General features: G+C 46.5%; 1 protein-coding gene across 1 annotated transcript; it reads right to left on the bottom strand.

Annotated features, from left to right (window-relative positions):
- Positions 1-336: 336 nt before the first annotated feature.
- Positions 337-1,095, bottom strand: LOC116374286 (extensin-like). Its single transcript, XM_031825898.1, has one exon. It carries the CDS (start codon positions 1,093-1,095, stop codon positions 337-339), a length of 759 nt encoding a protein of 252 aa, XP_031681758.1.
- Between the last annotated feature and the right edge of the window lie 15,150 nt (positions 1,096-16,245).

The raw sequence follows: 16,245 nt of genomic DNA, 5'->3' as shown, positions 1-16,245 counted from the left end.
GGGACATGACAGGACAAGATGGGTTAGGACATGACAGGACAGGATGAGGTGGGACATGACAGGACAGGATGGGGTAGGACATGACAGGACAGGATGGGGTGGGACATGACAGGACAAGACTGGACAGTCTGGACTAGGACAGTCTGGACTAGGACAGTGTGGGTGGGGTTCTGGACTAGGACAGTGGGGCTGGGAGTCTAGACATGGACAGTGGGGGTGGGGGTCGGGACTAGGACAATCTGGACTAGGACAGTAAGGGTGGAGGGTCTAGACATGGACAGTCTGGACATGGACAGTGAGGGTGGGGGGATGGACTAGGACAATGGGGGTGGGGGTCTAGACATGGCAGCGGAGGTGGAGGTCTGGACTAGGACAGTGAGGGTGGGGGTCTAGACTAGGACAGTGGGGGTGGGGGTCTAGACTAGGACAGTGGGGGTGGGGGGCTGGACTAGGACAGTGGGGGATTGGAGTAGGACAGTGGGGGTGGGGGTCTAGACATGGACAGTGAGGGTGGGGGGCTGGACTAGGACAGTGGGGGTGGGGAGCTGGACTAGGACAGTGGGGGTGGGGGGCTGGACTAGGACAGTGGGGGTGGGGGTCTAGACTAGGACAGTGGGGGTGGGGGTCTGGACCAGGACAGTGGGGGTGGGGGACTGTAGTAGGACAGTGGGGGTGGGGGGCTGGACTAGGACAGTGGGGGTGGGGGTCTAGACATGGACAGTGGGGGACTGTAGTAGGACAGTGGGGGTGGGGGTCTAGACATGGACAGTGGGGGACTGTAGTAGGACAGTGGGGGTGGGGGTCTAGACATGGACAGTGGGGGACTGTAGTAGGACAGTGAGGGACTGTAGTAGGACAGTGGGGGTGGGGGTCTAGACATGGACAGTCGGGCTGGGGAGCTGGACTAGGACAGTGGGGGTGGGGGTCTAGACATGGACAGTGGGGGTCTGTAGTAGGACAGTGGGGGACTGTAGTAGGACAGTGGGGGTGGGGAGCTGGACCAGGACAGTGGGGGTGGGGGTCTAGACATGGACAGTTGGATTGGGGTCTAGACATGGACAGTGGGGGACTGTAGTAGGACAGTGGGGGTGCCATTTTGGCAATTATTGTTGCATGAATTCTGTTGGTTGTCTGTCTGTCTGTCTCTGTCTGTCTGTGTGGGTTGTCTGTCTGTCTCTTTCTGTCTGTGTGGGTTGTCTCTCTGTCTGTCTCCGTCTGTGTGGGTTGTCTCTCTGTCTGTCTCCGTCTGTGTGGGTTGTCTCTCTGTCTGTCTCCGTCTGTGTGGGTTGTCTGTCTGTCTGTCTGTCTGTCTGTCTGTCTGTCTGTCTGTCTGTCTGTCTGTCTGTCTGTCTGTCTGTCTGTCTGTCTGTCTGTGTGCATGGGTTGTCTGTCTTTGTCTCTGTGGAAGAGCTGTCTGTCTGTCTCTCTGTGTAGGCTGTCTGTCTCTGCCTGTGTGGGAGGGCTGCCTGTCTATGCCTGTGTGTGAGGGCAGTCTGTCTCTGTCTGTCTGGGAGGGCTGTTTGTCTCTGTCTGTCTGGGAGGGCCGTTTGTCTCTGTCTGTGTGGGAGGGCTGTTTGTCTCTGTCTGTCTGGGAGGGCCGTTTGTCTCTGTCTGTCTGGGAGGGCTGTTTGTCTCTGTCTGTCTGGGAGGGCCGTTTGTCTCTGTCTGTCTAGGAGGGCTGTATTGTCTCATGGGAGAGCAGGAGGAGAACAGAATAAAATAACCTCACTTCTGTCTTCCTACATCTATGAATAATACAGATCTTCGTCACTACAGAGATGGACTAGGGGAGGAGAGAGGGCAAGAGGGAGAAAAAGAGAGAGATTTGTGACCTGTTGCCACAAGAAAAGGGCAAACAGTGAAGAACAAACACCTTTGTAAATACCAATTTGTATGTTTATTTATTTTCCCTTTCGTACTTAAACTATTTGCACATCATTACAACACTGTAAAAATACATAGTTTTTAACAATCACTTTGGCACTAATTTCAGAACCTTGTGGTCAGTCTAGACACAAACTCAAAATGGTCATCACTTGTAACACAGTCTGTCCATTGTTCAAAACATTGCATTGTGCATTCATATCTTTAAAGAAACCTTGCACTTGCAGAATCATTGGTTCAAATAACTCATTTATCATGAAATACCATAGGAACATTCATTTAGATCACCCACACACAAGATACCGATAGTTTCACTGTGTAGTTGTTCGTCCAATCATTAAATATTGTAGTGCAAAATATGTGATACATGTTTCATTATGGTACTACACGTAAATACATCACTGTAAAAAGACTAGTAAAGAGAATACTACAGACACAGTGAAATCATTGAACAAAATATGACATGTATTGACGAAACAATAAAATCAAAACATAGGTTTCTTTTGAATCAAAGCAGACTAATAGGCTCCAAAAAATTAAAAACAGATAAAGGTCAACTGCAGTGTTCCTCACCTGGCTTACTGTAGAACATCACTGCAGTGTTCCTCACCTGGCTTACTGTAGAACATCACTGCAGTGTTCCTCACCTGGCTTACTGTAGAACATCACTGCAGTGTTCCTCACCTGGCTTACTGTAGAACATCACTGCAGTGTTCCTCACCTGGCTTACTGTAGAACATCACTGCAGTGTTCCTCACCTGGCTTACTGTAGAACATCACTGCAGTGTTCCTCACCTGGCTTACTGTAGAACATCACTGCAGTGTTCCTCACCTGGCTTACTGTAGAACATCACTGCAGTGTTCCTCACCTGGCTTACTGTAGAACATCACTGCAGTGTTCCTCACCTGGCTTACTGTAGAACATCACTGCAGTGTTCCTCACCTGGCTTACTGTAGAACATCACTGCAGTGTTCCTCACCTGGCTTACTGTAGAACATCACTGCAGTGTTCCTCACCTGGCTTACTGTAGAACATCACTGCAGTGTTCCTCACCTGGCTTACTGTAGAACATCACTGCAGTGTTCCTCACCTGGCTTACTGTAGAACATCACTGCAGTGTTCCTCACCTGGCTTACTGTAGAACATCACTGCAGTGTTCCTCACCTGGCTTACTGTAGAACATCACTGCAGTGTTCCTCACCTGGCTTACTGTAAAACATCACTGCAGTGTTCCTCACCTGGCTTACTGTAGAACATCACTGCAGTGTTCCTCACCTGGCTTACTGTAGAACATCACTGCAGTGTTCCTCACCTGGCTTACTGTAGAACATCACTGCAGTGTTCCTCACCTGGCTTACTGTAGAACATCACTGCAGTGTTCCTCACCTGGCTTACTGTAGAACATCACTGCAGTGTTCCTCACCTGGCTTACTGTAGAACATCACTGCAGTGTTCCTCACCTGGCTTACTGTAGAACATCACTGCAGTGTTCCTCACCTGGCTTACTGTAAAACATCACTGCAGTGTTCCTCACCTGGCTAACTGTAGAACATCACTGCAGTGTTCCTCACCTGGCTTACTGTAGAACATCACTGCAGTGTTCCTCACCTGGCTTACTGTAGAACATCACTGCAGTGTTCCTCACCTGGCTTACTGTAGAACATCACTGCAGTGTTCCTCACCTGGCTTACTGTAAAACATCACTGCAGTGTTCCTCACCTGGCTTACTGTAAAACATCACTGCAGTGTTCCTCACCTGGCTTACTGTAAAACATCACTGCAGTGTTCCTCACCTGGCTTACTGTAAAACATCACTGCAGTGTTCCTCACCTGGCTTACTGTAGAACATCACTGCAGTGTTCCTCACCTGGCTTACTGTAAAACATCACTGCAGTGTTCCTCACCTGGCTTACTGTAGAACATCACTGCAGTATTCCTCACCTGGCTTACTGTAGAACATCACTGCAGTATTCCTCACCTGGCTTACTGTAGAACATCACTGCAGTGTTCCTCACCTGGCTTACTGTAGAACATCACTGCAGTGTTCCTCACCTGGCTTACTGTAGAACATCACTGCAGTGTTCCTCACCTGGCTTACTGTAGAACATCACTGCAGTGTTCCTCACCTGGCTTACTGTAGAACATCACTGCAGTGTTCCTCACCTGGCTTACTGTAGAACATCACTGCAGTGTTCCTCACCTGGCTTACTGTAAAACATCACTGCAGTGTTCCTCACCTGGCTTACTGTAAAACATCACTGCAGTGTTCCTCACCTGGCTTACTGTAAAACATCACTGCAGTATTCCTCACCTGGCTTACTGTAAAACATCACTGCAGTGTTCCTCACCTGGCTTACTGTAAAACATCACTGCAGTGTTCCTCACCTGGCTTACTGTAAAACATCACTGCAGTGTTCCTCACCTGGCTTACTGTATAACATCACTGCAGTGTTCCTCACCTGGCTTACTGTATAACATCACTGCAGTGTTCCTCACCTGGCTTACTGTAAAACATCACTGCAGTGTTCCTCACCTGGCTTACTGTAAAACATCATTGCAGTGTTCCTCACCTGGCTTACTGTAAAACATCACTGCAGTGTTACTCACCTGGCTTACTGTAAAACATCACTGCAGTGTTCCTTACCTGGCTTACTGTAAAACATCACTGCAGTGTTCCTCACCTGGCTTACTGTAAAACATCACTGCAGTGTTCCTCACCTGGCTTACTGTAAAACATCATTGCAGTGTTCCTCGCCTGGCTTACTGTAAAAACCAGAACAAAAGATAGATTACTGTACTTCTATATTTCCATCAACCCTGTCTTGTGGATTTGGCCACAGGTTCTCATCCACATCACAATGGATGTTTTCATTAGCCAAACATCTTGGGAAGAATCTTCGGGCATGGCGAATCCAGGCCTGACACTGGTCTGCCGGCAAGTCATTGCATGTGTCATCCATGGCCTGGAGAAGGGCGACTTGTTCGTGAGGGTGCCTATCATATACCTTCCACCTCCATGTGGAGATAAATTCCTCAATTGGGTTAAGGAAAGGAACTAAAGCACAGGGTGGTAAATTGTGGTTGGGCCTGAAACCATGCTTGCACCATTTGAGCATGGTGGAACCTGACATTATCCCACACAATGACATAGGTCACGCCATCAGCTCTACAGACCTGATTTAGCTCATCAAGGAAGGTTACATTCGAACAGCGAATCATGTGGCTGCCTGCAACTCAATATACAGTAGAGAGTAGAGAGCTTTAGATGTTGTTTGACCAAACATTAGAACGGACAAGGTGAGTAATCTAAGCCACTTTGACCGTGGTATGATTGTTGATGCCACACATGTTGATTCCAGCATCTCAGAAACAGCTGCCTTCCTGGGATTTTTACACACTACAGTCTCTAGAGTTTACAGAGAATGGTGCGATAAACAAAACACATTCAGTGAGCGGCATTTCTGTGGGAAAAACCACCTTGTTAATGAGAGAGGTCTGAAGAGAATGTACAGACTCATTCAAGCTAACAGAAAGGCCACAAATGCTCAAATAACAGCTGTTTAAAACAGTGGTGTGCAGAATGGCATCTCTTAACGTACAACACCATGAATAATTCAGGCTGTTGTGGTGACAAAAGGGGGCCCTACCCAGTACTAGATAGGTGTACCTAATAAAGTGGCCGGTAATGTCAAATCTGAAAAGTGGAACATGGGACCATAGAAACAGTGTCTGATAAAGAATGATGATGAAATATTACATCCATAGATAATGTAGTCCAATTGGTTCATGTTCCACGGTAATTGGTGTCAATGGATCTCGTTATCCTGAAACTTTCATGACCTAAACATGGAATTTTGTTTGTCAGTTTCCATAAAACTATGCATTAAGAGTAATGCAACAGTTACTTTTTGAGCATTTGTATCAATTGATAGTTATTTCATTGTAATGAAATGAATATACAGTCATTTCAGATGTCATGTGTGAATTGCATTTTGAAATGGTAACACTTTGATGTTAAGTTGTGTCATTTTGAACAGGTAATTTTAGTTCAATGAACAAATTATCTTAGCTTTATGTGTATTGTATCCAAGCAATTGGAAAAAGTGTTAGAGTTTTGAAAAATTAGCATTTTGATCATTGGTTGTGAGTTTTGTGGCTAGAGTTTTGAAAAATGTTATCAAGGTTCCGAAATTAGTGCCAAAATGATTGTAAAAATCTGTAATATGACATTTGAAATGTCTTTATTCTTTTGGAACTTTTGGAAGTGTAATGCTCCAGTTTCAACTGTTCTGCCTGCGGCTACGGAACCCTGACCTGTTCACCTGGCCGTGCTAATGCTCCAGTTTCAACTGTTCTGCCTGCGGCTACGGAACCCTGACCTGTTCACCTGGCCGTGCTGCTGCTCCAGTTTCAACTGTTCTGCCTGCGGCTACGGAACAATGACCTGTTCACCTGGCCATGCTGCTGCTCCAGTTTCAACTGTTCTGCCTGCGGCTACGGAACCCTGACCTGTTCACCTGGCCGTGCTGCTGCTCCAGTTTCAACTGTTCTGCCTGCGGCTACGGAACCCTGGTCTGTTCACCTGGCCGTGCTGCTGCTCCAGTTTCAATTGTTCTGCCTGTGGCTATGGAACCCTGACCTGTTCACCTGACGTGCTACCTGTCCCAGAGCTGCTGTTGTCAACTCTCTAGAGACAGCAGGAGCGGTAGAGATGCTCTGAATGATCGGCTATGAAAAGCCAACTGACATTTACTCCTGAGGTGCTGATCTGTTGCACCCTCTACAACCACTGTGATTATTATTATTTGACCCTGCTGGTCATCTATGAACATTTGAACATCTTGGCCATGTTCTGCTTTAATCTCCACCCGGCACAGCCAGAAGAGGACTGGCCACCCCTCATAGCCTTGTTCCTCTCTAGGTTTCTTTCTAGGTTCCGGCCTTTATAAGGAGTTTTTCCTAGCTACTACACCTGCATTACTGGCTGTTTGGGGTTTTACGCTGGGTTTCTGTACAGCACTTTGTGGGTTGAAACTGGAGCAGCAGCACGGCCAGGTGGACTGGGGACAGCAAGGAGTCATGAAGACAGGGAGTCCTGAGGCATGGTCCTAGGGCTCAGGTCCTCCGAGAGAGAGAAAGAAAGAAAGAGAAAAGGAGAGAGAGAAAGAGAGAGAATTAGAGAGAGCATATTTAAATTCACACAGGACACCGGATAAGACAGGAGAAATACTCCAGATATAACAGAATGACCCTAGCCCCCAACACAAACTATTGCAGCATAAATACTGGAGGCTGAGACAGGAGGGGTCGGGAGACACTGTGGCCCCATCCGACGATACCCCCGAACAGGGCCAAACAGGCAGAATATAATCCCACCCACTTTGCCAAAGCACAGCCCCCACACCACTAGAGGGATATCTTCAACCACCAACTTACCATCCTGAGACAAGGCCGAGTATAGCCCACAAAGATCTCCGCCACGGCACAACCCAAGGTGGGGCGCCTACCCGGACAGGAAGATCACGTCAGTGACTCAACCCACTCAAGTGACGCACCCCTCCCAGGAACGGCATGGAAGAGCACCAGTAAGCCAGTGACTCAATGTAATAGGGTTAGAGGCAGAGAATCCCAGTGGAGAGACGGGAACCAGCCAGGCAGAGACAGCAAGGGTGGTTCATTGCTCCAGTGCTTTTCCGTCCACCTTCGCACTCCTGGGCCAGACTACACCCAGTCATAGAACCTACTGAAGAGATGAGTCTTCAATAAAGACTTAAAGGTTGAGACCGAGTCTGCATCTCTCACATGGGTAGGCAGACCATTCCATAAAAATTGAGCTCTATAGGAGAATGCCCTGCCTCCAGCTGTTTGCTTAGAAATTCTAGGGACAGTAAGGAGGCCTGCATCTTGTGACCATAGCGTACGTGTAGGTATGTACGGCAAGACCAAATCGTAAAGATGGGTAGGTGCAAGCCCATGTAATGCTTTGTAGGTTAGCAGTAAAACCTTGAAATCAGCCCTTGCCTTAACAGGAATCCAGTGTAGAGAGGCTAGCACTGGAGTAATATGATACCTTTTTTTGGTTCTAGTCAAGATTCTAGCAGCCGTGTTTAGCACTAACTTAAGTTTACTTAGTGCTTTATCCGGGTAGCCGGAAAGTAGAGCATTGCAGTAGTCTAACCTAGAAGTGACAAAAGCATGGATAAATTTTTCTGCATCATTTTTGGACAGAAAGTTTTAGATTTTTGCAATGTTACGTAGATGAAAAAAAACTGTCCTTGAACTGGTCTTGATATGTTCTTCAAAAGAGAGACATACAGACAGAACAAACCCCCCCAACACGTCCTGGATGGCAGAATGTGGAGTTGGACGGACGTCTGAGTGAGCAGGCTGCTCTATGGACTGAGGTGAGAGAATTTAAAGAGGCACACATGGCACTGAATGATGAGGTGAGTAAGCTGAGGTGTGACAGTGTCATGACGTTGGCCTGGGGATTGGTTTATGACAGTCATAAATACCTCTTCCCCCCTTTTCCCTCTCTATACCCTACTAAGGTTACATTTGCAAAACCCTGGGTTAACATAGAGATTCTGGGAACATCAGAAGGTGGGGGGGGGAATGAACTATATTCTGGTAATCCGAACAATTGAACATATGCAGTGGTGCTTAATGAATATGATGTCAGTTCGGTTGTCATCTGAGACATTCTCATCAATGATAAGATGACATAAACTCCACAGTGGAAAGTCTACACATCAGAGTTATCAGATTCACATGGAATTGTTGTTCAATGTAAATGTTTGAATTTGAAATGATTTGTGATGGGATGAAATGTGATTTTAGCTTCTAAAATTTGAGATTTGGATTTTCATAAGATAGGGCTGGTCAATCAGTGGCCCTCCCCTGTGAAGGGACAAAGGCTGTAAAACTTTTCAAACAAACCCTCCTCTTCCTTCCTACATAAGCTCTTGACTACATCATAACCATCTGTTCCGCGGACATGAGATGACGATCCCATGTCAGAAGGGTTCAGAAAAAAACTACAGAACGAAGCCAACATCAGCATGAGCTTTGGTTGCGAATGGTATGAACTTTGAACTCTTATTCACGACAGAAGTGATACCTCCTAGCCGTTTAATTAGCGACTGCAGCTGCAAACGCAGGTTAGGAAGGAACAGACAGAGTATCCCATCTACCACACAACGACGTTCTACCACACAACGACGTTACTACAACTTATTCAAGTGACCACCAGAGACATTCTTCAGAGGACCACGATGGGACAGACAACACAGGCCCCAAAAACCAAACAGACCCCACCCCTCCTAACAGCCCCCCTGTCAGCTCCCCTAATAGCTATCTTGACAACCCCCCCCCCCCACACACACACACACACACACACATCCACTAATGACACAAAAAAACAGAGATTGTGCTCCTCATCGACTCACAGGGCAAATACATTCAAGAGGGTAAACGTTTTCCCAAACACAAAGTGGCTGAGCTCTGGTGTCAAAACACTAGGCATGCCCTGGAACTGTTGTCAGAAGACAGACTAGGGTCCCCGAACCATATCATAATTCACATGGGCACTAATGACCTGAGGGCCCAGCAGGAAAGGGTGGGCCTTCTTCCACTTCTTCCACTTTCCCGAACTCACAAGAGGTTATCGCCACCCTGCTACCACAAAAATACTTTCACCCTGCCACCATACAGCGGGTGAATGCAAGCATTTCGCAAGACTGTGGCTCAAAACCTAATGTCTATCTGACACACAACTCCTCCCTGGACTTGAACAGCCTTTCAGACCAGGTCCACCTAAACAAGGCAGCAATCCCAACTTTTGCCAGGACCCTGAAGGACGTCACCCTCAACCGTAGCCCCAGCACCTCACACAGGTGCAACAGAGCAACAGACACCCCGTCCAGACCAGCAAGACACGCTCCCAGACCTGCAAGACCCCCTCTTGAAGGACCTGCACTGAGAGAACCCACACCAAGAGGACCTACACCCAGACCACAGCATCCCCAGCCACACCCCAACCAGCTACGACCACCCCAAGCAAACCCTGGCCACACCCTATATAGACCCCCCAATATCAGAACTATGCCCCTTCCTCCCACCTCATGCCCCCCGCCCCTGTGGTAAGGACCTCAACATGACAGTAGGACATATGCCCAGGCCATAAGTAGAGCAACAGGCCCAACCCCCACTGCTACACCGCCCAAGCCCCATCCTGCGACCTAAGAGGTATGTATCAGATGCTCAACATTCTCTGCTCACACCTAGTGTAATGGTCCGGACCTAAACCACACAAAAACAACACTAGACACTATGGAACACAAAGCTTTTACTATCTCATCCTGGAATATACAAGGTCTGAGGTCATCTGCCTTTGGCCTAAAGAGCAGGAACCCAGAATTCATCAAATAAATTGGAAATACAGACATTGTCATCCTACAAGAAACATAGTATAAAGGAGACGGACCCACTGGTTGCCCTCTAGGTTACAGAGAGCTGGTCGTCCCATCCACCACACTACCAGGTGGGTGGTATAGAGGAGACGGACCCACTGGTTGCCATCTAGGTTACAGGGACCTTGTAGTCCCATCCACCAAACTACCGGGTGTGAAGTGGAAGAGACTCAGGGGGTATGCTAATTTGGTAAAGAGCAGACCAAACCCACTCTATTAAATTAGTCAAAACAGGAACATTTAACATCTGGCTAGAAATGAATAAGGAAATGTGTTCATGTGTGCTACCTATATCCCCCCAGTAAAATCCCCATACTTTAACAACGACAGATTCTCCATCTAGGAGGGGGAGATCAACCATTTCCAGGCCCAGGGACATGTACTAATCTGTGGTGACCTAAATGTCAGAACTGGACAAGAACCTGACACCCTCAGCACACAGGGGGACAAACACCTACCTGGAGGTGACAGCATTCCCTCCCCCATATGCTCCCCTTGACCCAAATACGACAACATAACCAACATAAAATGGGTCACAACTCCTGCAGCTCTGTCGGAAGCTGGGTATGTACATAGTCAATGATAGGCTTCGAGGGGAGTCCTATGATAGGTACACCTATAGATCATCTCTTGGCAGTAGTACTGTAGATTACTTTATCACTGACCTCAACCCAGAGTCTCTTAGAGTGTTCACAGTCAGTCCACTGACACCCTTACCAGATCACAGCAAAATCACACTCTACTTGAACAGAGCTGTGCGCAATCATGAGGCATCAAAGCCAAAGGAACTGAATAATATTAAGAAATGCTATTGACGGAAGGAAAGTAGTGTGGAAATCTAACAAACTTTTAGGCAACAACAAATTCAATCCCTTTTAGACAACTTCCTGGACAAAATGTTTTACTGTAATAGTGAAGGTGTAAACTTAGCAGTAAAAAAATCTAAACAGTATATTTGATCTCACAGCTTCCCTGTCAAACTAAAAATGTCAAGCAGACAACCTAAGAAAATTAACAAACCTGACAAATGGTTTAATGAAGAACGCAAAAACCTAAGAAAGAAATGGAGAAACCTATCCAACCAACAACATAGGGACCCAGAAAGCCTGAGTGAACGCCTTCACTATGGTGAATCACGAAAACAAAACAGAAATACACTACGGTCAGAAATCAGCTCAATGTAATTGAAGAATTCATAGACTCTAATCACTTCTGGGAAAATTGGAAAACTCTAAACAAACAACATCACAAAGAGTTATCCATCCAAATGGAGATGTATGGATAAACCACTTCCCCAATCTTTTTGGCTGTATAACAAAGAACAAACAACAAAACATACATAAACAAATCAAATCAAAATGAAACCAAATTGTATTCGTCACGTGCGCCGAATACAACAGGTGTAGACCTTACAGTGAAATGCTTACTTTCAAGCCCTTAACCAACAATGCAGTTTTAAGAAAATACCAACAAAAAAAGTAAGAGATAAAAATAACAAATAATTAAAGAGCAGCAGTAAATAACAATAGCGGTGCTATATACTGGGGGTACCGGTACAGAGTCAATGTGAGTGGGGCACCGGTATCGAGGTAACGGAGGTAATATGTACATGTAGGTAGAGTTATTAAAGTGAATATGAATAGATATTACAGAGAGTAGCAGCAGTGTAGATGGGGGGGGGCAATATAAATAGTCTGGGTAGCCATTTGATTAGCTGTTCAGGAGTCTTATGGCTTGGGGGTAGAAGCTGATTAGAAGCCTCTTTAGACCAAGACTTGGCGATCTTGTACCACTTGCCGTGAGGTAGCAGAGGCAGAGGCCATACCAGGCAGTGATGCAACCTGTCAGGCTGCTCTTGATGGTGCAGCTGTAAAACCTTTTGAGGATCTGAGGACCCATGTCAAATCTTTTCAGTCTCCTGAGGGGGAATAGGTTTTGTTGTGCCCTCTTCACGACTGTCTTGGTGTGCTTGAACCATGTTAGTTAGTTGGTGATTTGGACGCCAATGAACTTGAAGCTCTCAACCTGCTCCACTACAGCCCCATCGATCAGAATGGGGGCTTGCTTGGTCCTCCTTTTCCTGTAGTCCACAATCATCTCCTTTGTCTTGATCACGTTGAGGGAGATGTTTCCACCCCCATGCTTCACAGTAGGTATGGTGTTCTTTGGATGCAACTCAGCATTCTTTGTCCTCCAAACACGACGAGTTGAGTTTTTACCAAAAAGTTATATTTTGGTTTCATCTGACCATATGACATTCTCCCAATCTTCTTCTGGATCATCCAAATGCTCTCTAGCAAACTTCAGACGGGCCTGAACATGTACTGGCTTAAGAAGGGGGACACATCTGGCACTGCAGGATTTGAGTCCCTGGCGTAGTGTGTTACTGATGGTAGGCTTTGTTACTTTGGTCCCAGCTCTCTGCAGGTCATTCACTAGGTCCCCCCGTGTGGTTCTGGGATTTTTGCTCACCGTTCTTGTGATAATTTTGACCCCACAGGGTGAGATTATCAGTGGTCTTGTATGTCTTCCATTTCCTAATAATTGCTCCCACAGTTGATTTCTTCAAACCAAGCTGCTTACCTATTGCAAATTCAGCCTTCCCAGCCTAGTGCAGGTCTACAATTTTGTTTCTGGTGTCCTTTGACAGCTCTTTGGTCTTGGCCATAGTGGAGTTTGGAGTGTGACTGTTTGAGGTTGTGGACAGGTGTCTTTTATACTGACAGGTGCCATTAATACAGGTAACGAGTGGAGGACAGAGGAGCCTCTTAAAGAAGAAGTTACAGGTCTGTGAGAGCCAGAAATCTTGCTTGTTTGTAGGTGACCAAATACTTATTTTCCACCATAATTTGCAAATAAATTCATAAAAAAATCCTACAATGTAATTTTCTGGATTTCTTTTCTCATTTTGTCTGTCATAGTTGAAGTGTACCTATGATGAGGCCTCTCATCTTTTTAAGTGGGAGAACTTGCACAATTGGTGGCTGACTAAATACTTTTTTGCCCCACTGTACGTACTTTCAGTTCGTCCCATTTATTTTCCAGCGATTGAACTTTAGATAGCAGGACAGATTGCAAAGGTCAGATTAGCCCCTTGTCTTCTGATCCTCACAAGGCACACTGATCCTTTTCCGCAAAATCCATGTTTCCTTCTTCAGTGAATCACTGGGATCTGGGCCTGGTCGGGTGTCTATAGTATCTCCCACCCGCCCGACTCGTTGAAGAAAAACTCTTTGTCCAATTTGAGGTGAGTAATTGCAGTTCTGAAGCTCTTTCTGGTCATAAGAGACAGTAGCAGAAACATTGTGTACAAAACAAGTGACGAAGAACATTTTTTAAATAGCATGGTTGGTTAAGAGCAGATAAGACATCAGCCATCCCCTCCGGCGACATCATGACAAATCTTAGAATCAACTATTAAAGACTACCAGAACTAACTGGATTCTCCAATTACCTTGAATGAGCTACAAGACAAAATACAAACCCTCCAACCCAAAAAGGCATGTGGGATTGATGGTATCCTAAATGAAATGATAAAATATACAGACCCCAAATTCCAATTGGCTATACTTAAACTCTTTAACATCATCCTCAGCTCTGGCATCTTCCCCAAATGAGGAACCAAGGACTAATCACCCCTAATCCACAAAATTGGAGACAAATTTGACCCCAATAACTCAAATCAAAATCAAATCAAATTTTATTTGTCACATACACATGGTTAGCAGAGGTTAATGCGAGTGTAGCGAAATGCTTGGGCTTCTAGTTCCGACAATGCAGTAATAACCAACAAATAATCTAGCTAACAATTCCAAAACTACTACCTTATAGACACAAGTGTAAGGGGATAAAGAATATGTACATAAAGATATATGAATGAGTGATGGTACAGAGCGGCATAGGCAAGATACAGTAGATGGTATTGAGTACAGTATATACATATGAGATGAGTATGTAAACAAAGTGGCATAGTTAAAGTGGCTAGTGATACATGTATTACATAAAGATGCAGTAGATGATATAGAGTACAGTATATACGTATACATATGAGATGAATAATGTAGGGTATGTAAACATTATATTAGGTAGCATTGTTTAAAGTGGCTAGTGATATATTTTACATCATTTCCCATCAATTCCCATTATTAAAGTGGCTGGACTTGAGTCAGTGTGTTGGCAGCAGCCACTCAATGTTAGTGGTGGCTCTTTTACAGTCTGATGGCCTTGAGATAGAAGCTGTTTTTCAGTCTCTCGGTCCCAGCTTTGATGCAACTGTACTGACCTCGCCTTATGGATGATAGCGGGGTGAACAGGCAGTGGCTCGGGTGGTTGTTGTCCTTGATGATCTTTATGGCCTTCCTGTGACATCGGGTGGTGTAGGTGTCCTGGAGGGCAGGTAGTTTGCCCGCGGTGATGCGTTGTGCAGACCTCACTACCCTCTGGGGAGCCTTACGGTTGTGGGCGAAGCAGTTGCCGTACCAGGCGGTGATACAGCCCGACAGGATGCTCTCGATTATGCATCTGTAGAAGTTTGTGAGTGCTTTTGGTGACAAGCCGAATTTCTTCAGCCTCCTGAGGTTGACGAGGCGCTACTGCGCCTTCTTCACGATGCTGTCTGTGTGGGTGGACCAATTCAGTTTGTCTGTGATGTGTACGCCGAGGAATTTAAAACTTACTACCCTCTCCACTACTGTTCCATCGATGTGGATAGGGGGGTGTTCCCTCTGCTGTTTCCTGAAGTCCACAATCATCTCCTTAGTTTTGTTGACGTTGAGTGTGAGGTTATTTTCCTGACACCACACTCCGAGGGCCCTCACCTCCTCCCTGTAGGCCGTCTCGTCGTTGTTGGTAATCAAGCCTACCACTGTTGTGTAGTCCGCAAACTTGATTATTGAGTTGTTGGCGTGCGTGGCCACGCAGTCGTGGGTGAACAGGGAGTACAGGAGAGGGCTCAGAACGCACCCTTGTGGGGCCCCAGTGTTGAGGATCAGCGGGGTGGAGATGTTGTTGCCTACCCTCACCACCTGGGGGCGGCCCGTCAGGAAGTCCAGTACCCAGTTGCACAGGGCGGGGTCGAGACCCAGGGTCTCGAGCTTGATGACGATCTTGGAGGGCACAATGGTGTTAAATGCCAAGCTGTAGTCGATGAACAGCATTCTCACATAGGTATTCCTCTTGTCCAGATGGGTTAGGGCAGTGTGCAGTGTGGTTGAGATTGCATCGTCTGTGGACCTATTTGGGCGGTAAGCAAATTGGAGTGGGTCTAGGGTGTCAGGTAGGGTGGAGGTGATATGGTCCTTGACTAGTCTCTCAAAGCACTTCATAGTCGTTTAGCTCAGTTACCTTAGCTTTCTTGGGAACAGGAACAATGGTGGCCCTCTTGAAGCATGTGGGAACAACAGACTGGGATAGGGATTGATTGAATATGTCCGTAAATGCACTAGCCAGCTGGTCTGCGCATGCTCTGAGGGCGCGGCTGGGGATGCCGTCTGGGACTGCAGCCTTGCGAGGGTTGACACGTTTAAATGTTTTCCTCACGTCGGCTGCAGTGAAGGAGAGTCCACATGTTTTGGTTGCGGGCCGTGTCAGTGGCACTGTATTGTCCTCAAAGCGGGCAAAAAAAGTTATTTAGTCTGCCTGGGAGCAAGACATCCTGGTACGTGACGGGGCTGGTTTTGTTTTTGTAATCCGTGATTGACTGTAGACCCTGCCACATACCTCTTGTATCTCAGCCGTTGAATTGAGATTCTACTTTGTCTCTATACTGACGCTTAGCTTGTTTGATTGCCTTGCGGAGGGAATAGCTACACTGTTTGTATTCGGTCATGTTTCCGGTCACCTTGCCCTGATTAAAAGCAGTGGTTCGCGCTTTCAGTTTCACGCGAATGC

Source organism: Oncorhynchus kisutch, linkage group LG6 (genome assembly GCF_002021735.2).
Source record: "Oncorhynchus kisutch isolate 150728-3 linkage group LG6, Okis_V2, whole genome shotgun sequence".
NCBI classification, from domain to species: domain Eukaryota; kingdom Metazoa; phylum Chordata; class Actinopteri; order Salmoniformes; family Salmonidae; genus Oncorhynchus; species Oncorhynchus kisutch.
Note: the sequence above shows the minus strand (reverse complement) of the source record. Positions and strands in the feature narration are given on the sequence as shown.